At 33.2% G+C, this 23,279-nt stretch overlaps 1 protein-coding gene across 5 annotated transcripts in view; it reads right to left on the bottom strand.

The window, feature by feature from the left end:
- The window catches only part of robo1 (roundabout 1), a 170,445-nt gene that overhangs the window by 16,048 nt on the left and 131,118 nt on the right, over positions 1 to 23,279 (bottom strand). For all 5 annotated transcript variants that reach the window (XM_070647020.1, XM_070647015.1, XM_070647018.1 and 2 more), the window contains 3 exons: positions 15,614 to 15,696; positions 14,317 to 14,559; positions 10,465 to 10,635 (listed from right to left, as the gene is read on the bottom strand). In XM_070647020.1, coding sequence (XP_070503121.1) covers positions 10,465 to 10,635; positions 14,317 to 14,559; positions 15,614 to 15,696 — 497 coding nt within the window. The remainder of the gene's footprint in view (positions 1 to 10,464; positions 10,636 to 14,316; positions 14,560 to 15,613; positions 15,697 to 23,279) is intronic.

Here is a 23,279-nt window from a genome sequence, read left to right as displayed (position 1 = left end):
ATTATTAAATTATGCGGAGACGCAATAAAGCCACAACAAATTGGCAGTTGGATATACGGGAGAGAGAGAAAGACAGTGAAACATTATGAATTGCTCATTGAAAATTAATTTATGCCTTTATGTTAAGCAGAATTATATTTTTTTGTCGCAAGTGGTTTCTCCATTATTCATATCATCATGCTTAATATCTATGGAAATGACGACAATGTGAAATGAAACCTTGCAAATGAATGAAAATGAAGCCAATTCAGATGGAAAAGAGCTGAATAAACATTGCTCATGAATTGAAATTGCAAAGGAAGGCGAAAAAAAAAATAAAAATGTGACTATAAGCAAGAGTGGAGTTTGAGGATGGAAATGATGACGAGAAATGCGTGGATTTTGTGGAAGTAGAGATGAAACGTCCAGAAATGTGGTTGTAGACACTAGTGATTTTTTTATTTGTAAAATATGCGTAATAGAACGCCCTATAATAGCTACAATAGCTCAGTTGGCTATAGGATATCCAATTGAATTATACCAAAGAATTCTTGAATTGGTTGTGCAGTAAAATATGCAAGAATCCTTAATTGCCATCAAGAGTGTTAAACTGACAATTTTAGACAATTTTTCAGCAAATTGTAGTCGCTAGGGCGTCATTTATCGCTGTGATGTCGACAAAACATTGAAATGTCTTGAAGTGCAATGAAAAAGCTTGTTGCTCATGTTTTGATATCTTCTACAAGTTTAGATAATTTTGTTAGCTCTAGACCTTCACATGCATTGTAGCAAGCTCTTACTTGTCATAACAGAGGAAGTAATACCTCATCTACGAACCAACTTATCGATCATCTCAAAAATTAGCTCCTGGTCGGTGTAACTCTGATTTGGTGCTAGATTCAGTTTGAATTATGCAAGATGACAGAGTCACGACGGTCTGGTTCCGGATTTTGGATTGATAAACAATATGTTCTACTTAGGCTTATAGAAGCCGCTATTTGCATCATGGAATCTTATCCCCAGCCTATTAAAATATCTATGTAGATGCTGTATGATTGAGACAACATTGTATTTGCACTAAAATTGTTGATAAGCAAGTAATAGACATCAATAAAGCAAAATTCTGGCGCCAACTAAAATAGGTCATGGATCACAATTTACTAAATCTTAATCACTCCTATTAAGATCATTTTCACAAGATCTTATCAAAAAATCCGAGCTTAAATCCTCAAAACAGATTTCATCATTCAACTCTTCAAGCATCAAACCCCAAAACTCATCTCATTCTCCTCAAAAGAACCATAAAAATGCGGAATCTCTCGAAAATATAAATAAAATAATTTGAATGAAGATTAAATTTTACTATAAATGAGCAGCACACAAATACATATAATACAGAAAATATATTCCAATGTTATGTTTATGCTAAAAAAACATTTCGCTGCTGCCTTCCGTCGACAGAATATTTTGACCACAAAAACCGCAACAAGAATGAAATGAGAGAGAGAACACAATACAGTCTATACAAACAGTATTCATAAGAATTCAATTCAATTCAATTCAAAGCATAAACAACATTTTTAAAATTCATATTCTCTCGTTTTTTTTTTTGTTGCTGTTCTTTATATTAAACACTTAAGTTTTGGACTTTTTCACCGATTTTGTAATCCAAATTCTGATGTTTTCAATTTAAATTTTTTTTTCTCTCTTTTTTCAGTGTTTTGCTCAGCAATAGCTGTACTTATTCATACGTAATGTTATTATTGGGATATTGTATAATTCAGGAAAGAAGAGAGTATTTATACAGCTTGAAATTGATGAATGATTCATAGGAGATTTACTGCTTGTTCTTCTTTGTGTGGATAACTTGAGATTTGAAAGTGAAATTTTTGGACTGAGGTAGGTGGGGTTTCTGGATAGGTTGGTCTGGCTGGTCTGTTTTATGACTTGGGTATGTCCGAAACTGTAGATATGCAGACTTGAAGGCATAAAATGCAGAAATGTAACCATGGACGAACTCTTAGGTATAGCCGAAAACTGCAGATCTGTGCATCTAAATCTCACGAAATGTAAGAATATGATGATTTTTGCGTTTTAAAAGCACAGGCCTTTACTTCCTTCGTTTTAGGGGCTCAAGGCTTCAATTTTCAACTGCACCTAAAAAAGTTCATCGTATGCTGTTCATCGTACTTTTCTGTATTTTTTGTGTAGCCCGAATTACCGAAGCCTTCAGTTGTGAACAAATCATATTTTTTGGTGCCTGAATGAGCTAAAACCAATCGTCTTAGTGCCATCAGAGAACCTCTTGATGTATTATCAAATCGAAACGGCAAAATAATATAAAAAATATGGAATATTTAAAAAAAAAAAAAAAAAACTCCGGAAATAGATGGTATAATACCAACGACTTATTATCAAATTATAGGAATCGAACCTTTTCAAAATCTTTAAATCGTCAACCCTAAAGATTAGGCTGAATCTAATTCAGTATATTATATTTGATGACGTAAATGACAAAAACTAATATATAAGCTGGGTTGTTTGTTTTTTAAAACTTTGATAAGCAGTTGTGGGGCCATTCTTTAGTTATATTCAGGAAGGGGGTTAATACAATGGAGAATTTGAGAATTATTTTGTTAATTTTCGTTTTTTTGTAACGTAACTAATGAAGGACCCCTGTAAAATCCAGATTTAGATCACCTCAGGTCGGTAAGCAAAGGATCAAATTTGTATGAAATGTTATACTTCACAAGGGTAAACAGAAATAAAGGATCTCTTTAAAGAATCTAAATTTTTCTCAAATTTCCCTTTAAAACCCAGAAATTTGATCGAACAATTCATTTAATATGTGCATCTAAAAAAATTACTGCACAGCACAAAAAAAGAGAATCGAATACATTTTGAAGTGCTCTTCATCAGCAATTCAAAGCAGAGTATTTTTTTTTCTTATAGCATTTAGCATTTGAAGTGGATTGCATTTTATACATAACATACTTCAGATTCTACTAACATGATGGGTTTAAAGCTTTTAGAAGTAAATTATTCGAGTCTCAATACAATTCGACCGTGAAATCGGAAGCAGAAGAGCACGATGAGGAAGATTCTATTTTTTTACATTCAATCTCATTCACTTAAAATGCGATAAAATAAAATTCAATAAATTGTATATTCTTTTTCGGATGTGCCAGCACATGAACTCTCTATTTCTCTAAAAATTGATTTCAAATGAGTAGTGAGAAAATGATTGAAATTTCAATAGACATAAACTGTATTAAATTTAAATGTTTTCAATTTTCAACACTAAATCGATTTTTGTGTAACAACAGAAGATGTGTGGATTGATAGACGTGTTCTCTCGGGTGCTGTTTTAAAATATATTTTTTGGTCCATTACATGGTTGAAAAGAGAGGGAACTGAGATTGAGTTGCAGATGTAGTTGTTGGTTTTAATGGGATGAAAATGGGTTTGGTTGAGTATTTTGGGAATTTTTGAGGAAAATGTATGAAATTTTGCGGAATTATTATTTGAAGTAAATGTAGCTTAATGCAGTAAAGCCTGAAATTCAGGAAAACTTGTCAAATTCAATAGGTTCGAATCCTAAATATACTTAAATTGAAGGATTTGGTTTTATTCTGTAACATTTCTTTTTGCTGCATCAGGTAATATTAGCATAGATCTACATCTGACTTGAAATCGATCTTTACTTGTATTTCTCAGCTTAGTGAACGATCCTCATCATTGAATGATGCTGTTCATCATTTATGAAGGCAGTTTTAGTATTCAAGATCAAAATTGAGTCTGCAAACTTGAACTCATCTTCAAAATTATCAATATAACCCCAACTTCCATAAATAAGTCATTCAACCACATTAAGCAATTTATCAACCCAAAAACTACAAAAACTTCCTCCAACAAGGTCATCAAAGGTGCAAAAATGACGAACATGACTAAAATTGCAAATTGACCTCGCCAACCTTCTATTTTATGGATTCTAATGTCAGTAGCTCAAGATATATATCCGCTTCAATATCATACACGTATTCATTGCCTGCATGTTCAATACTTTCATAGATATTATTTTTCTATGCTCAAGTTAAAAAAGGGTGATAAAAATTCACCTTGCAGTCGACATAAATTTAACTTTATTTTATACTAAAACTTTTTTTTATTTTTCGGCATCTTCATGTGCACACATGAATGTACACATTTATCTACTACAGCCATTATTATTATTGATGATGATGATACTTTTGCATGCATTTTCATTTTAACATTATAGATTCGATAGATTTAATAGAATATAAATGTAAAGTGAGTGCTTTTGCTGAGTGTATTATTCGATAAATGATATTCGATATCATGTATGTATAAATGTCTGTTGCTATTTGTGAAGATATATCGAATATCATCTACATAATGTCATTTTAAAGGGAAACGATAGATATGTATGGATGTATGTGTGGATGGAGGTTTATTATCGCTATCCTCATTTTACTGTTTTTTTCGATTTATATTTTATTCGCTAAGTCAGGGATGTTGTGTAGATTGTTGTGCTGATTTTTAGATAATTTTTTGATATGTTAACTGTCTTGTTAACGTCTCTTATCTCTCCATGATAATGGTTCATTGCTTCTGTAAGCTCTTATCAGGAGCATAGCTCAAAAATGCTTAAAAAGGGGTACACAGGAGGAGGGAGCATGCCTTACCCATGACTAGGTAAGGTTTTGATAATCTATGATCAGCACTAAATCCAACAAAGCTTCAAAATTTGTCTAATTCACAACAATTTTGGTTCAATTTCAATCCGTTCCTACAATTCTATCTTTAACAGATTAAGCAGTTAACAGTCTACCTCAAATTCCCAAAATAATCACCAAAACTCTTCCTTTAATGACAGCTGTTGATGTACCCAAAAACCCTGTATCTTCCCTCCAAACGTTATGTATATTTTTCTCATAATATTATTGGATATAGCTGAATATATAAATAATAAAAAAAATCCAGCAGTACTGAAATGCATAAATTCATATATATATAAAAAAGCAGCTTAAGGCATTGAATGAGATTGATTGTTATGCTCATATATCACATAATAAACCGTCTCACAATTTGAGTCAGTATGTCTTTATATGTGCATGCACATATATCCCACCCCATGTTCTCATTAAAAGGATGAGAAATGAAAGCATTTGATAATATAATCTATCATAAACATAAACGACTGGTAAATATTGTAGAGGCGAGTTTTATTTTCACTCTATTGAAGGAAGTGCTGTACATTTAGTGAAATGTAGGAGATTACAATTTTTTTTTCCATTCATCTGAATGTGCCTTTAAGACAGAACAGAAAAAAAAATATTTCTTAATCCACCCACAAAACGTCATCATCACATCCCAAATGGCCAGAACTAACTTTCTTAAACTTAGGTCTCTTACGTATAGAAAAGTAAAGGGGTTTATTTGTTAATGACGTCCAGTATTCACATCAAGGTATTTAGAGGCCACAAGTAGCTCAGAGGACATTAGAACTGTTTTGTCATGGGTATTGTGTGAATCCTTGTCAAATAGACAACATCTTGTGATTTATAGATTGGGTCTTGGTTGGGAATCGAACCCATGCTCTCATATAAGCGAGGTACACATAGCAGCATTCAGCTAGAGACACCTTGCTCTAGCTCTGACAGATTAACCTACAAATGGCTCTATATTCAAAATTCTCCTGTTCTCAGGCTGTTTAGGACTTTGTATCGATTTAATTTGAATTCTTTCACCTATTTTCTGTGGCTTGGGTACTAATTGGTGGTGAAAGACAGAGCATATGAAGCTAAATGGGCACTTTTAGGAGACAACATCATTACAAATGGAAGAACAAACCTTAAAACTTTTCTAAAGTTCACCTAAATATAACCAGTGACATCATTTTTGAATACCCCCATTAAAGATTAAAGATATTCCAGTGAGAAAATGAACGAGGCATAAAAATATAATTTATGACATTTGATATTGCAACAAAATAATTTTCTCTAATTGCCCCTCGTCTACAAGACTAGAAACAAGAAATAAGAGATTAAAGTGAAACATTTTCATCATCTTCATTACTTGATTCTGTCACGAACAGAAGTTTTCCACACAAATTTTAATAATTTCATGTCTATTTTTTCGTGAGTCATAACTAACAATTTTGAGTTAGGATTGTACACTTGTGGATAATTACTGAATGTCTAAAAATAATTGATTTTAAGGCAGTAAAATTCGTTCTAGAAAGGTCAAATTTAGATTAATAATTGAGGGATCTATAAATAGACAGCATATCTATTATGAAACATTTTCATCACATTGTCTAATCGCGTGTCTAATTTGATTGGAATATCATCGATTTATCAGAACAATTGATAACTTTATAAGAGCGATATCATAACTCATTATCAGAATTATTTTCAAGCATGCTATCAATTTTTGATGTGAAGTGTTGCTAATCGATGATTTATGGATGATTTAGTATGAATTGTGATGATTTTCTATTAAAATGTAGCATTGATTGATTTGCTAAAGTGTAGCAAGGATAATTGGAATTTTTGATAGATTGCGGATTTACATAGGGATCAAAATAGGAAGTGACTGATTATTTAGCAATATATAAAGGGTTCGGCCATGAACTGCAGGTCTGAATTTTGTGTATTTTAGATGCGTAGGCCAACAGAGTTCTACTTTACTTAATAATTCATCCTTTCAGGCTGCTGACATGCGTTTTTTGTTGGCATGCTTGCAATTTTGGACAAATCCTAACTCATTCTCAATTCTGCACATTGAATGACCCAGATTATGGCAATGGAACGTACCTAACGACAATTTGTAAGCTACAAATCACAAAAATCGAGTTTACATGACTAGAACAGCGAAAAATCAGTCAAATTGAATTAGGCTGTCCCAGGAATTGAACCCGGGCCGTTAGGATCGATTGTCCGACACTCTAACAATTACGCCACTTCTGCTTACCCAAAAAAGCTAATTTAAATCGCCCTTAATAAGGTACATCTCATGAATTTGGTGTAAATTTCAAAAATCAGGTCAAACTGAATATAATTCCCAATAATTCATTCAAAATGGTCACAGCAGAAATAAATAATTAAAATTATGAATTCATCTTCAAAATCCTAAATATATTAACACCTTTGCATCTTGAAAATTCCCTTCAACAATTTATCCGTGAAGAAAAATTATCAAAAGAAATGAGATCATGTCCCAATTCATTAATTAACTGAATAACATCAAACTAGTCAGTATCATTGTCGACCCCCCACAATAAAATAGCACACCCGTCAACACGAAAATTACCTAATCTAGTGAATAAGCCTTGAGAAAATATTATTTATTTAATATTTTACATCCGAGACGAATTGCTTACTGGTTCAATTTTGTTGTTGTGATATTTCATCGAAATAGTCCAAAAAAAAAAGAGGAAAAATATAAGTTATGAGATGTAACTGTGTAACATAATGTAGGGGAAGGGAGTAAAACATGAAAAATGTATCGCCTAAATTGCTCTAATTATTAAATATATATCACTAAACGTTAAAGAATATGAAGAAAAGAAGTTCGTATATATTCTCGTAAATGATGTAGTGTAAAGATGTTGATGATGAGATGAGAAAAAACTCATAAAATCCATCTGCCAAGAATAACAACAACATAGAGAATAGAGAAGTATAAAAAAAAAAGCAAAAAATCAGATGAAAATTTTCCCTCAAGCATAAAGCACACGCAAGACATGATTTAATAGTGAAAAATCGTGCTCAGATAAGTTCAACTTTGATATTCTTTGTAATATTATAGACCGGGATGTAGATGGGATGTGGAATGGGGGAACTGATGTGTATATACTTGGTGTATATACTCACTCTACCTAAGGCTTATACTAGAGTACGAACTCGACTTCAGTTATGTATTGAAAAATTGAGTCAAGTCGATTCGACTACATCCAAAATCCGAGTAGACTTCGAGCTCTGGTTTATATCAATACCTACCCATGCACCTACTCTTAGGGTAGTGATGAGTAACCTTTTTTTTTGTGTCACGGCACATCTTGGTGGTAAACCACGACCAAAATCATACTCGGCATGCAATTCATGGCATTTAAAGTGTAATATTCCCATACAGGTTGATTACCACTGTCTTAGGGCATATACTAAGTGTAGGTGCATGGGTATGCCGAGTTACCGGTCTCGAGAACCCAAAAGCACCCTAGTTATAGTGTCTTAATAAGTATAGCTCTTGAATTCTTAAATAAACCCTACTAATACCCCTCATAACCTAGCAATGCATCCAAAAATCAACAACCTACTCCAAAACCTCATTCATATCCATCCCAGGTCACATAATTCATTTCCAGATCTTCTTTATTTTTAAGATACAGTTTCTTAAACTCAAATTATGAGTGCAAGTGAGATATATCTTATATTTTTCAACAACAAAAATAAATTTCTCCATCGTTCCTATTTTTATATATTTTTTGATTCCGGCGGCCATAAAAATTGCCTCTTCTGATGATAAATTCATTAACTGGCTGATCTCTTATATCTCAATTATATACATACACATTTTCAGTTCTTAAAAACATCAAATAGACACGAAAAGGCAATGAATATGAGGAGGAGTAGACTTAACTTAACTGAATCGATTCCATAGTGTCTGATGGTGAATTGGATTGTAAATCATTTTAGAACACTGGGTCAGATAGATTCATCATAAAAGATACGAAATGTGATCATTTTTTGGCCCTTCCAGCAGCATTAAAATTTATGTAACGTAAATTTTAGGGAAAAAGCTTCATTTAAAATGAAATGAATATGAATCAAGTATAAATTCTATAAATATATTTCGGTAATAAATTTACTAAATTCGTTAGTAAATGAGAAAAAATGTCTTAAATTATCGCGCCAGTTTTATCTTCACAACTGGATGCATTGAAAAATTTTTCCACATTTTTCTTTCTCATTTTTATCGTTATTATTTTCAGTAGAGGGTGCAGTCACGGTATTGGCTTTTGTCTTTTGAGTCTGCGAGTTTAATTGAATTAAAATAAGTGTGTGTAGGTGGTTTTGGATGGTTTGAATTTGGAGATTTTGACTGATTTTTGTGACTTTATGGAAGATAATTGAATAATATATGTAGTCTGGTATGCAGTTGGTAGGAACAGAATCAAGTTTAGAACTATTTGTTATGAAACTGCAATTTATTCAGACACTGAGGTGAAGATATGAAAGATAAACCAGATTCTGTATGATTCTCGGATAGCGCAAATCAGTTAATTGATCAAAAACTCGACCTCAGGCTGACATGACTCTGATTTAGTGGAACCATGTCTGAAATCACATTTAAGGTCGATTAACCAACTTGTGCTATTCGCGATTATACCTTTCTAGATTAACAAATTGTCAAAACTGAACAAAAGATGATCGATCAATTTCTTAGACTAAAAATCGAGATCTAAGCTTAAGTAACTCAGCTAATTCTAGTATCCAGGAAAGTACAAACTGATTAATCGATCAAAAATCTGAACCCAAGCTGAAATGTCTTTGATTTGTTACCGGATTTGCTTTGAATCGGATACTTTCCCAGATTCTAGCCGATCTTATACCTAAATTTGAATCGATTAACTGAGTTTACCCGAATATAAGGATTAAACCTCCAAAATCTGGAGCTGAACAAGCTGAATATATCAATTTCAACAATTTTCAAGTTCACAACTAGCAAAAAGAACAAAAATTCTCAATAAATGCCATTGCCCTCCATAAAATACACGTAAAGTTTTCCCAATCATTAAACCATTAAATGCGCACCAAACCAACGTCTAGCCTCACTTAAAAACTGCATTTTCCACCGAAAAATATAAAACTTTTCCATCTTCTTAAATCGAATGATAAATCATTTTCAATTCCATACAATTTAAAAATCCTCTCACTTCGTTGCATGCTTTCTTTTTTTAGTCTGAACTATTATAAAAATATCCAGCAGTATTTCACGGAATGAAAGCAAAACGAGAAAAATGTGCATTAGAATTGAAAGGCAATAAGAAGTAAGCGGTGAAAAATATATTAGCACTGTAGCAAGAATAAAAAATTGGAAAAAATTCCCTTTTTCCTTCCTCATTTTTGCAATTTCGAGAACATAAACATTTATTTATTACTTTTAATAATAACAAACAATAATAAGTAAGTACAACATTTGCTGTACAGCTTAAATAGAAATACTTCCTTTTTAATGCAATCGCCATATATTATCATCGTCTACGGTCGTCGAGTAGTGAATTTTTAAAACGAATTCAAACTGTGCGAGATGAGGAAAATTTGTTTTTTTACATTTTTTCCAGTAATATTAAAACTTATGAGCTTGTGCCACGACTAGACTTCTCATACTTTACATGAACAGTTGTAGGAGCTACAGCAGCAGTTATAATTTATGTAATAAAGAACAATGAGAACTTACCTTTACACTCAATGCCGAACGAGCAGCAGCCAATTCATCGGGTGGTAAAACACTCTTATTGGTGCCTAATGTTTTGATTACACTTGACATAACGGAAGGCTCGGAAAGGCCATATGAGTTTTCTGCACGAACTATAAACACATATGATGTTGCCGGTTTTAAATTCGTAATCTGTTGGGATGAAAAGAAGAAAAAAAAATTATTAATTTAAAAAATAATTTTTATCGCGGCCTTGATAGAGATTGATTAGGATAGGATACTATGTGTTGTGGAATGGATACATAGATATGCTCTTAAGTGAGTATCGAGGGATAATTCGCTGTTTTCGCCGTCAGATAAATGTCAATTCAGAGTATTTGGCTATTGCTATGGCATTAAGGTGTTTACTTGGTTACATAGGCCATATACAGGGTGAACAACCTGCTCCCAGGTTGACGTGTCTATTGTCTATGGTTAGATTCAGTAAAGTCCGGATTTATATCAGTCACGGACCTTTCCTATGTCGTGTGTCTTCCGAGTATATTGAGTTTTGGTTCATGGACCAAAGCCTTGGTCTTTTCTATTGATATAGCCACTAAAATGCCGCTAAATCATCACTTTGACCACCTCAAACCTCAGCAACATCACAATCCCCTAATATCCTTCAACATAACCTCAAAAAACATGACCCATTTAGCTCAATCCTTCTTTAGTCTCCAATCCTAGCCACTCAATCGCATGATTTGTATACACAAAAGTCAAGTAAAGTCAAATCAAACAATCAAACATTCGCGAGAGATCACCAAGGGAGAAGAAATCTGTTTGTGTGTAGGATTTTTAATATAGCAATAAGATAAATTACATTTATGCTATATAGCAAAACAAATTTTTAATTATACACATGCAGATATTTACGCTTTGATTGCAAGACAATTCTCCGCAGCTCATTTATTCTTCAGAAGAATTATATTTTGTGCTGCTGATTTTTTTTTTTCTGCCTCTCTGTGCCATTCATTCTCAATGTGGCCCCCATAGCGTTAAGAGGAGAACATAATGAATTGCTACTATTTATTTCACTTCTATCTATCTATCTTTCTATCGTGAAATATAAAAAAAATATATATAAATGAGGCATAATTTAGCATACTTGGAAATGCCGAAGTCATTAAGCATAAAGACCGCAAGATCAGTGTAGAACATGTATAGTAGCCTCTTCTTCTTTTTTTGCTGCTTCTCTTTTCTCTTCAATTATTTCCGAATGAGGTTTTAAATAATTAATGAAATGTGTGGCAAAATGATATCTATCAACTTTTTCTGTGAATTAAATTGAATGGAATGGACTTTGATAGTGGAAAAACGTAAATGGTGAATTATTGAGCTTATGTTGTATTTAGACAGTTGTAGGATGTATGAATGAATTATTTTTGGGTTGAGTTCTGCTTTTGATTGAATTTGTTTTTTGAAATGTTGATTTGTTTAGTGTTAATTTGTGAGGAATCATGCTGGTAATGTGCCTAATTTAACAGTTTATTGACTGCCAATTTTAAAGTTTGAAATTCAGAGTCTATCAAAACTTTACTGGCTTTCAAAGATTCAAATTAAACGACTTTCTAAAGTTCAGATTTAACGACTGTTTAAAATTCAAAATTTAGTTAAATTCTAAAGTCCAAATTCAACAGCTATCAAAAATTCAAGTTAAATGTCTTTGAAAATATCAAAAAACAATGATTTCCCAAATTTAAAATTTAACGGCTATCAAAAATTCAAAATACAACAGAGTTCAAAAATTCAAATTCACCGATTTTTAAAGTTCCAATCGTTCAAAATTTCAAAATCCACCAGCTTTTAACAATTAAAAATTGAATAGCATTCGAAAATTCAAATTTAACTGCATTTGGAAGTTCAAAATTTAACGGCTTTCAAAAATTCAAAATTCATTAAACTTTGACGACCTTTCAACCTTTATTTCCAAATCTTTAGAACATCCAACAAAAGAACCAAATGACACCTTAAGTGCTCCTTCGAGTAAAACAAAACTTCGTGTCATCCCAAGCCATTATCCATAAATTACCCAATCCAAACCCTGAGAACTTTCAATAAATTTCAACACAACCTCTATCTACCTTTTAGTTGCCTCATTGACACCCACATTTGCAGACATAATAGTCAGCAAACAACATCAATTTCTCTTTGAAAATCTTTTCGCATTTGTTCCTTTTGAGACAATCAAGCTTTGTAGAAGACAAATCTCGGCAAATTTCGTCTAATCTTATGAAAGTCATATAAATCTCACGAACATACTCAAACAAAAAGGCAATAATTAATGATTCTAAATCCATAATTTATATCCTAGTGTCTTTTAGAACAAGCGATTTTGCAAACGCTTCCCATAAGTCACATTAAAACCTCCTACCTAACATCCCATTGATCATGCAGGCTAAAAAACTTATCTTTTTTGTGTCTGTCTACTTCTCATTCCCACCATCTATGGATCTACATAATTTTTATTCTTTATATAAATATTATTAATGCCTTTTGTGGTAATAAAATCATTAGTAACAGTAGCAGCGAAAAACTATTAAAAATAATACAACGAGTTGTTGCTCTTTCTAGCTTTTATTGTGAGATTTGATTATGTTCACAATCAATTCTCTTTTATTTATCACTGTTTTAAGCTCAATGATTGCAATTATTTCTTTCCTTATGGGCTATCTGCTGATTTTTAATGCTTACTTAATGTTGCTTAAGTGATGTAATTGTGTAATGAAAGTGACTTTAAGAACGTCGCCGAGATGGAATGGGGATGGGTACTTGGGAGGGAAGAATTATTGAGATTTATCAATAGCTTTATGATTATTTATTACATCCTATATCATATATGTAGCTGTATATAGAAGCGTATCCAGAATTATTTAAAATGAAAGCCATTCATCTCATTGGTCCTTTTGGCCGCTTACTTTAAAGATGTAGGAGACATCTCTACTTCTATAGCTTGTTCTTCGATGTGCCTTTGATTATGGCTATACATGCCCTTAAGACTCAATATATACTGAGTAGCAGGAAAAGGATGCAAATGGAATGGATACAGCATTGAGTCGACATCAGGTCGATGTAAAGCTGTATTTGACAATGAATTTTAACCAAGCTGGCACGACGCTGTCTTCAGCTTCCATCTTAATCATCCGGATAGCAAAAATTGGTTAAACGATCCAAAGTTCAGGCCCATGTCGGCAGAACTCTGACTTGTTATCGGATTAGCATGGCATCTGACACAATGCCAGTCTCGCTGACCTGGTACCAGTTTTTGATCGATTAGCTGATACGTGCAGTTCGAGCTAATTTTATCATTTTGAGGTAAATCCGGGAATGTGGATAGATATCGGCTCCCAAAATAAAGAACCATGTTTTGACCGATTATCCGAATAATCACTATGTAGCTCTTTGAAATTGAATCAAATTCCAATATTTCTAGAATTCCAATATCATTATCCATCCCTTGTCCCGACAACTTTACTTCTGACTAGTCTAGTGAATGAAGTCAAAATGAATGGATTGAAGATAATAAAAAATAAAAATAAAAGAGTGAATGCCTCTTATTTTTTTTTACTACACATATGCTATAGTCCATAATTTATTGACAATTTCGCATTGTGAGCATGTAATAGACGTCCATAAAAGACGATAAATATCAATTAGCACATTAGCGCAAAGACTAGTCTGAATATATGAACAGTAAATTCACTGCCATGATCACAATCATAGCGAATTGAAGTTGTTTACTGTTCTAAATTAAAATTTTATGCGCGATAAACATTAAAAAGAGCATAACGAAGTATCCTATGTATGTATGCATAGAAAAGAACTTTAACATACCGTGACAACATTGCTGGGCACTCGTTCTGCTGTTTTTACCCATCCCGATTGTAAATCGGAACTAAAATACTCGACAGTATATCCGATAAATGCTGTCGTACCACTCTGCTTTGGTTGAACTTTATTCCATGCTAATGTTATACTCATTGCCGTCACATTCACTAGCTTTGGCTCACTCGGTGACGATGGTAGCATGCTAATGTCTGGCGTACGATGCAGTGCACTTGTAGAGCTCTTCTCGACCTGAAATGAACAAACAGAAATGAATATTCGTGAGCATAGCAACTTATTAAAAATGCAATAGTAATCATGAATTAATTTGGCTACATGCTAATATTATGGATGAATTCTAGTGTGCTATAAGAGATAAAATTTTTTTTTGTTCATCGAAAAACTTTTTCTGACTTCATTATGCATTCGTTGCATGTTGAAAAGGATTTTTTTATTCTCATCTTCTTCATCTTCATTAATTTTAATTGCAAATTTATTTCTCGCTGGGTTTTTTTTTGGAGGATGATTTGAATGAAACTAGGATTGGATGCTGGATGTTAATTTGAATTATCCCAGATGATCTTTAGTTATACTTTGAAATGTATTATAATGTACAAGTCAATTAATCGGATTCTGCACCAGACCTGCGTGAATCTGACATAAATATGTGACTCTGGCATAAATACCGAGTCCAGCATCAAATCAGCCAGGATGGCATGATTCTGGCAAAAATACCGAGTTTTGCAACAGATCAGAGACAACACCGGCAGAATTATTCAGATCATTGTGATTGTATACTGGACTTGCATTAGATGGACCACTCATATGATGACACTACTGTGTGACGACTTCACAGCAATGCTGTGAGCCGTGTTTCCACTACATATAATTCGAAAAAGGACAAGTAACAAAATTTTTCCTTCCTAGCTTCGAACCCATGATCACAGGGTCGGTATTGCAATAATTAGGTACCAAAGTACTAAACCATTCCGCGACCGAGACACTTCGACTCACTCAATCATGAGTACATTATTAAAGACCTATATGCATTAAGACAAATTGGCTCTACTCACACTCTACATAGTAGTGTCAATAAAGCATACAAAAAGCCCCAACAATTCCCCTTTAAATCCCAAATTCCTATCAATATTCTTAAACATCCGAATTAAATTTCAATTTCGAACACATCCTTTATCATTCAATGCAAATCACCTCCTTAAATTCTTTCATCCCATAAAATTTCATAACAAGTATCCAACCCTTAACAAAAATATGTAAAATAAATAATGTTAAAAAAAAAACTCACCGTAAGCATTGCAGACCATGATGTCTCTCTGCCCTCAGAGGATGCTGTACATGTGTACATGCCGGAATCTTCAGGATGTAGATCTATACATATTTTAATGTCATTAAGGGAGAGAAGAAAAAAAATGATGAAAATCTCATTATAAGAACTGCTATTTGCTATGTATGTGTATGTAAGTATATTGATAGCATAAAATGAGCATAAAGGCTCCTTTCTGTGTAATCTAATATTTGTATAATATTAAAGTACCCAATTATGAAAATTTTACCCTCCTACCTCCTCACACTCCTCACATCTACTTGTGAACAGTTAAAGCATTTTCATTCTTATTCTTCATGCCCCAAAGTCATGGCATGGAAAATATTCATCCATAAGAAATGGAGAAGCGCTTATTATCAAAGGAAGAGAAGGAAAAAAAAAGCCATCACAAAGGAATATTAATATTTTAATATTCCTTTCCTACCCTCTCCTTATCTCCTCATATCTTGACGTTGCCTTCTATTCATCCATTTTGATGCTTCCCACCCACAACTTTTGCGCTCGTTTCTTTTGTAATTTCTTATTATTATTAGCTTTTTTTTTGCTTCCTTCTTCATCTTTCTTGATTTTTGGATGGGTAGGGGGTTGTGCAGGAATGACGTAGATTTGGAATTGGGGGGGTGGTATGGGTACCCATGGAACCCTCTGGTTCTTCAATTTGAGTGTCTTTGAGCTTTTAAACTCGCTTCTTACGAACACTAGCTCAAGTAGCCTTAAATCAGTTAGAACTAGGCTCCAACTAATCAATAACTTGACATTGCTCAATTTTACCAAATCAGAGCTCGAATTGGACTCGGATTTTGTATGGAAACACCTTCTCAAGTCGACTCAACTCCATACAAAATTCGAGTCAAATTCAAACTCTGATTTCAAGTCATCTCAAGTCAACTCGAGACCAAGTCGACTAAGTCGACTTTGAGATTTGCAACGAATTATTAATCCACCATTTCGAGTACCCATCATTCCCAACCAACCCTCCCAAACATGATATTGAATGAAAACTTTTCATATTGAATGAATGGAAAATTTGTTTTTTTATTTTATTTTGAGATGAGATGAAAAGGACGTGAGGACGATAAGGAAAAGATTCATTGAAAAATTTATTAGCCTTGTAAAGAGGATGGAAAAAATGGTAAGAAATATAAATTCAAAAGTTTTCCAATAAACTTTTTCCCTCCTCTTTTTTTTGTTGCAAAAATTAATTTATTCCAATATTTTCTTTTAAAACTACACGGAGGCGAGCTGAGCAATAACCGAATAAAAATAGAAGAAGTTGTATGAAGAAAAGCCACATAAAGAAAAATTGAAAATGGAACAAACAGAAAGTTTTTCATTCTATTCTTTTGAGTGAGGATGAAAATCAAATCAAAGTTTTCAAGAAAAACATATTAATAATGGGAAATATTTTTATGAAATTAATATACGATCGATTTAGACAGGGGTGGATTAAAAGGTGTGCTTGGAAGTTGACTTAAAGAAACAACTCAAAGTCTCTTCAAGTCAACTCGACTCGGATTTTGGATGAAAATCGACTTAACTTAATGCAAAATTCAAAGTCGACTTCGGGCTCTGATTCTTAACCATTGTGACATAAAGCATAAATAGGCAGCTAAGCAAGTCATAAAATCAACATAAAATCCATCTAAACTAGATTTGGCTTCTAAATGGCTGACAACATTGCATTTTGTGTCATTTACGATGTATCAGATAAAGATAATGTTGCTCATGGCATTGAGAATTTCAGCAAGTGTAAGCCGGCGATTAAGTCAGCATCAGGTGACATCTATTGCATGTCATGGTATATCATACATGAAATCCTGAGAATTCAAATGAAATAAAGTTAGAAAAATTTGAATTTTTAGATTTAATTCAGTGCCATTGTGCATTCGAGCATTCAAATTCATTCATAGCCTCTAGTCAAAATTCATCAAGAGTTAATCCCTGTTGGTAGTCTCAAAATACTTCTGGTCGTGCTTAAAAATTGCCACCAGCAAAAAATAATTTTTTCCCAACCATGGACTCATTCACAATCAAGTCCCATTCACATATTCATTATTCTCAACAACATGAGGCACTTTATAGCTTCAATACCAGAATCCACACGTTGATGATGAAAAGAAGAGAAAAAAATTAATTTCTCAGCATGAAAATGAAATGTTTAACAATAGAATCGAAGTGAAATATAATAGAGCAGGAAATATGATTGGGAAGGGGGCGAATAGCTTTTTTTTTTTTTGCATATTATTCATTTGTCGTTTCTCTCGGTATGTGATTTTTCACAATGACTGACTGCTTGATGAATTAGTGAAAAATATTAAAATGGGAATTTTTCTGTAATTATCGTAGATTTATTTTTTTGAATTATATTCTTTAATGAAATGAGATTAATGAGATTTAGATGTATAAAATGTTTTGCAACGTCTGTCCATCAAAGTGAATTATTAAAAGAAACTTTTTGCTTTGTTTTTTTGAAGTTGATTATGATGATGTTGAAAAGGGAGATTGAAGGGATATTTCAGACATATTTCATGATTCAAATTAAACACTTCAAAACTTTTTGAGATGGAATTGATTAATTGGGAATAGTTTTGGGAGAGGGGTGCTGATAATGAGGGTATATAAGAAAACCGACTCAAGATTGCACGTAAAGTTGGCAAATCGTTGGTTTTTAAGCTTAAGGGTTCACTCTATGTTGGTAGGCCCTTCGACAGGTTGCCATCTTCTGTCAAACGTTGTCCTAGCAGTATAGACCATCTTCTACTAATCAGAATAGTTAAAAGCCGGGTTTTGAGGCTTGCAAGTCGATCTTCCGCAAGTTACCACCTTCCGCTGACGACCCCTTCACTGTAAACCAACCATAATTACTCTAATAACAATCTAGTCAATCTGTATGGGCTACTCGAGATTTAGGAGACTACACAACTTGAGCTAGCCTCTGTTAGAAGACGTTCCACAGCCTTCCTAATGAATCAACTGTCAATAAACCTTTCAACACCCTCAAAAATCCTTTAAACTTACTTAAAATTCTCATCTCATAAAAAAACTCTATTAAAATCTTGAAATATAAATCTCATAAATACTTTTTCTCACTTCTACGCGTCACAATAAAAGGCACTTCCTTTATAATCTCATTTTAGCCTTTTTTTGCAACATTCCCTTTCTCTCATTCTTTCCGTTTCATCATCCAATTTATTTTCATTTCGTTATTAAATATTTTCCATGTCCTCAAAAAAATAAATGAAAAATAATAAAAAAATAAGAAGTACGCAAAGAAGTTATGAGTGACTCTTAAAGCACTTATAGTTTGCATAAATCGGCATAGGACGAATCAGAACGGCGCAATAATGAATTTAAAAATATGAAAAGGCACTCAGTGAAATTGGATTTTTTTTTTATTCCATCATTCCTACAAATAAAGGAATTAGGCAGGGTTGTCGTGTGGGGATTTTATAGGGTTAATAATCAATCAGAGCCTGATCAGTGTTGATTAAGATTTTAAACCTGAACTCGAAATCGAGTCGAATTTCATATCGAGTCAAGGAGACTCAAGTCGACTTTTCCATGAAACCAAGTAAAAATGACTGCAACTGGCCGACCATTTGTCCGGTTATGAACTTGGCAATGGTGGAACTTGCCTGTTCCAATAGCATACTGTATTGGCAATTGGCAAAGGGCATCCAGCGATAGAGCCAGCTTCAGACGCCAACTTAGAGAAGCAATGGATCACAAATGATCTGTCCAGTCAGCGAGGTAAGGAAATAAGCTTGTATCATTTGGAGAATATGATCAATTCTGACCAATGACTTAGGACACAGACCCCAGAATTTGTTTATTCAAAACGTGAAATGAAGACTGCTGTGGTCAATTAGGATAATAATTCAATGATTTGGTATGATCGGCAGTGTATAGTCTTTCAGAGTTGAACCGCACATAAGAAGGACTGTTTTTAGAGTCAAACAACAGAACCTCGTCAACAGCTGCAGAGTTAGAAATGTTTTGGGATTTATTTCTTGAAAAACCGTAGTAATTGAAGTATGACGCCCGAAATCCCGCCTTCGATGCAACCCTGTTCATCAGCCTAACTCATCGCGACCTCATCTATTACTAATCATCAATAACAACTCTGGAACTAACCAAAGAATGAATAAAAAAAAAATTTGTTCATCCCCTTTAATATTTTTCATTTCATTTTTTATTTTGTTTTGTGTTGTTTGACTTCCTCTTTTGTTTGTTGTCTACACTGTCGATTTTCATATGGATGATGATGAGAGGATGATGATTATGATGAAAATAGAACAGCAGCCGAGCAGCCACCAAGCAAAGGCAGGATGAGGGATGAAAAAATTGAATAAAGAAAATTAAAATGCAATTTGCAAAAAAAAAAATTCTTTTCAACTCGCTCAGGCATTAATGGCATCATCTCAAATAGCGCATTATTCATCCTCTCTCATTTATTGTTGATTCGCATCTCGGAAAATTCAATTTTTTATATTTTTGCAACACGAGTTGATGAGGATTTCTCGTCTATTGTACTTGAAAATTTCCTGTGGAAAATTGTGCAGCACAAAAAATTGCTTTTTTCTGCCTTTTTAAATTCCTTCAACATTCAACGAGTTGAAAAGTGGAAAAAATTTATTTACGGCTTTTTTTATATATAAATCGTTGTTGATGAGAGATGTTGAAATATTATTTATTGGACTTAATAAAATGAGAATATGAAGCACAAAAAAAAACCAGCAAAAATGATGATAATGAACATCAGAAAGGAGGGGAATAAAATGGCAAGGCAGAAGAAAAAAAATGATCTTGAAGATTTAATTACATTACTTAATGTTCTCAATGTTACTACACTGACTTCCTCTTTTCAGTAGCATTTGATAATGAAAAAAATGAAGAAAGGAGTGAGTCTGTTAGAATTGTTGTGGTGAGTTGGTTAAGTGTTGGGGGAACTGAAGCGCTTTTTGTTGGGTTTAGTGTCTTTATGAGACGTTTGAAAGGCTCTCGGATCACTTTTCTGGCAGCTAAATTATTTAGGAATTAGCAAATGATAGCCAACGATAGAATAAGCTTAAAACGCTATCAAAGAGAAGTCAGAGATCCTGATTGGCCTGTTTCAGAAGGCACACAGCATATAAATGACCAATAAGCCGACATCAAGCCAAATTTGATAAAATGTAGCTTTAAGGAAGAGTCAAGTCGGGCTGTAGCTGGATTTATGGCTATTTTTGCCTACCCACTTATAAAAGCTTGATCCCTATATGGGGCAAAACCATTTTGCTCAGAATATTTTGTACAATTTCTACATTCTATTCTATTTCTATACCCGCTGGAACTTGATCCCTCAAAAATATGCCAAACGAAGCTTGGCCTAGCCGCTGAAGATTGATCTCTCATATGTAGGCCTGGCTAAGCTTTGCCTACCCGCGAGACTTTTTATGCTACAATGTGAATATATCAGCATTGGGTTCCTACACGATACACCATCCAGGAGTTCAAATTAGTGAATGCTTCAATTTCCATAAATTCTCATTAATCCCAGCCAAATCCCCTCTAAAATGTCAAATCCCATCCCACACAAAACCCTGCTAAAAATTATTAAAGAGACTTCATCTCAATAAAGCAGGAATACTAAAAGCTTCTGTGAATTTCTTCATTTCTTATAAAAAAAAAAATTTAATTAAAAAATCTCAACACGCTTAAAGTTGGTTGTGGCAACTAAATAAAAAGCAATTATGAAAATGTATAGTGAAAATATAATGGCTCAACCATTATCTGGTAGCAGAAACAAAAAAAAAAAACTGTACACAAACAGCATTTAAAGAATTGAGGAGGCAAGTAAATGTGAAAGAAGAGAAAAAAAAAATAATAACATTAATTCCATTAAAAATCACGATTTCATTACCGCATTGTATAAAATGTATGTATGTAAGACATGGACATACAACAAGAGGGAAAAACAAAAAGTTGAAAAGTTCAGTGCACGTTAAATCTAATTGATTTGCTTCAGCACATTTTATATTATTATTGCCATCATGATTGTACGTATATATTCGCATATATAACATGATCCGCTATCGTCATTGCATATTGACGGTGTGAACAATTCATAACATAATAGGCAACAACAGACGAAAAAAAGCCGCTGATTGAGGAGAAAATTTTATTATGGACAGATGGTTAAGACGAATATTTTTGGGTCAGGTGTGAAATTGAGGCTGATTTTGATCAATTTTGTGAGAAATTTTAAAAATTTAATTTTTAACGGTTTTTTAAAAATTGAATTTTTGTTCTCCACCTCGAAAAGTTTTTTCAAGATTTCTCACAATTCCTTAATATTTCTCATAACTTATTACCTAATAATCATAGTAAATAATGGCAAGCACATTATGCAAACAATCTAAATCAATTCCGCAACATTGTTTCAATAATAACAAGCAAAAAACAATTTCCAATTCCAACCCATGTGACAAAACAAGTGTTAAAACCTCACACACCCTTTATAACATGCTCAGAGATCGATTAAAAACCAATAACGAGACTTTTATTTTAACCATTCAATGCTTCTCTAAAAGGATTATTGCGCAAATTTCACTTCAATCATATTTAAGCGACATGACGACGATGAGTGCTAACATATCCATCAATATTCATTACCATGATTGTGAAAGTTATAAATTGTATGTGCGTTATTTTGAACACCGACCGACATTATTTATAGTTTTTGTGCTATACATGTTGAAAAAAAATCATTCAAAAAAAAAAATAACAAGTTTATTATGATTGAAAAATGTCATTAGCTTCACACTTGTTTTCATATTCATCATCGTCACAGCTCTTTTTATTATTATAGTTTTATTAATTCACCTCGAGGGATTTCTCGCTTATTGCCATAATCAACATCAACATCGTCATCAAAATCACTTGAGACAAAAAAAAGGAACAATTTTTCAAGCAACTATTACTTCATTATTCTTCCATCTTTTGCTTTATACTCTATAGAAATCGCAAGCACTAAATCTTGATTATTATGCAACATTATCGCAAAATTGTAAAAAATCTTTCTATGCTCCTTTTTAACCCCCCGCTTCCCATCAGCATCGTTTTCTCGTTTCATAGTTTTTTTTTGTTATAGCTGACTTTCTTGTGATGTTGAGTGATTTTTGATGGTATACGCTGGTGGCGGAATAGGATTTTTAGTGTGGGAATTGACAGTAATGGGATATCTGGATCTTAATCTCAAGAATCACAGAATTTGTGAGATAGAGAAGGTGCATTGATACTTGTCATACTTAATTGATCCTAAAATTGTAGATTGCAGCTCCATCAATCATGCTGACTAAAATATACCCAATTATTAACCCAAACAGTCGAATTCAAGTCAATATTTAATGAACTGCAAGCGTGCTGCATTTTAGATGCCGGCCTGGCTTTGGTCTCACAAGCTCGAAAACGTCTTCACTCTTTAGTTCGGACTTTAAAGAAGGGTCTCTCGAGCTTTTATTGGTAATAAAGGAGGTATAGCGGAGTCTTTTTAGATCCGTACCGTTGCCTTCATTTGTGTCGCTCAGAATCCATCTTAAAAATTTTATAGCATTGAATAGTTCGCCTAAATTTAAAATTCAAACAT

Source organism: Chironomus tepperi, unplaced genomic scaffold, assembly GCF_022539635.2.
Source record: "Chironomus tepperi strain 1889 unplaced genomic scaffold, CSIRO-AGI_Ctep_v1 contig_369, whole genome shotgun sequence".
Classification (NCBI taxonomy): domain Eukaryota; kingdom Metazoa; phylum Arthropoda; class Insecta; order Diptera; family Chironomidae; genus Chironomus; species Chironomus tepperi.
Note: the sequence above shows the minus strand (reverse complement) of the source record. Positions and strands in the feature narration are given on the sequence as shown.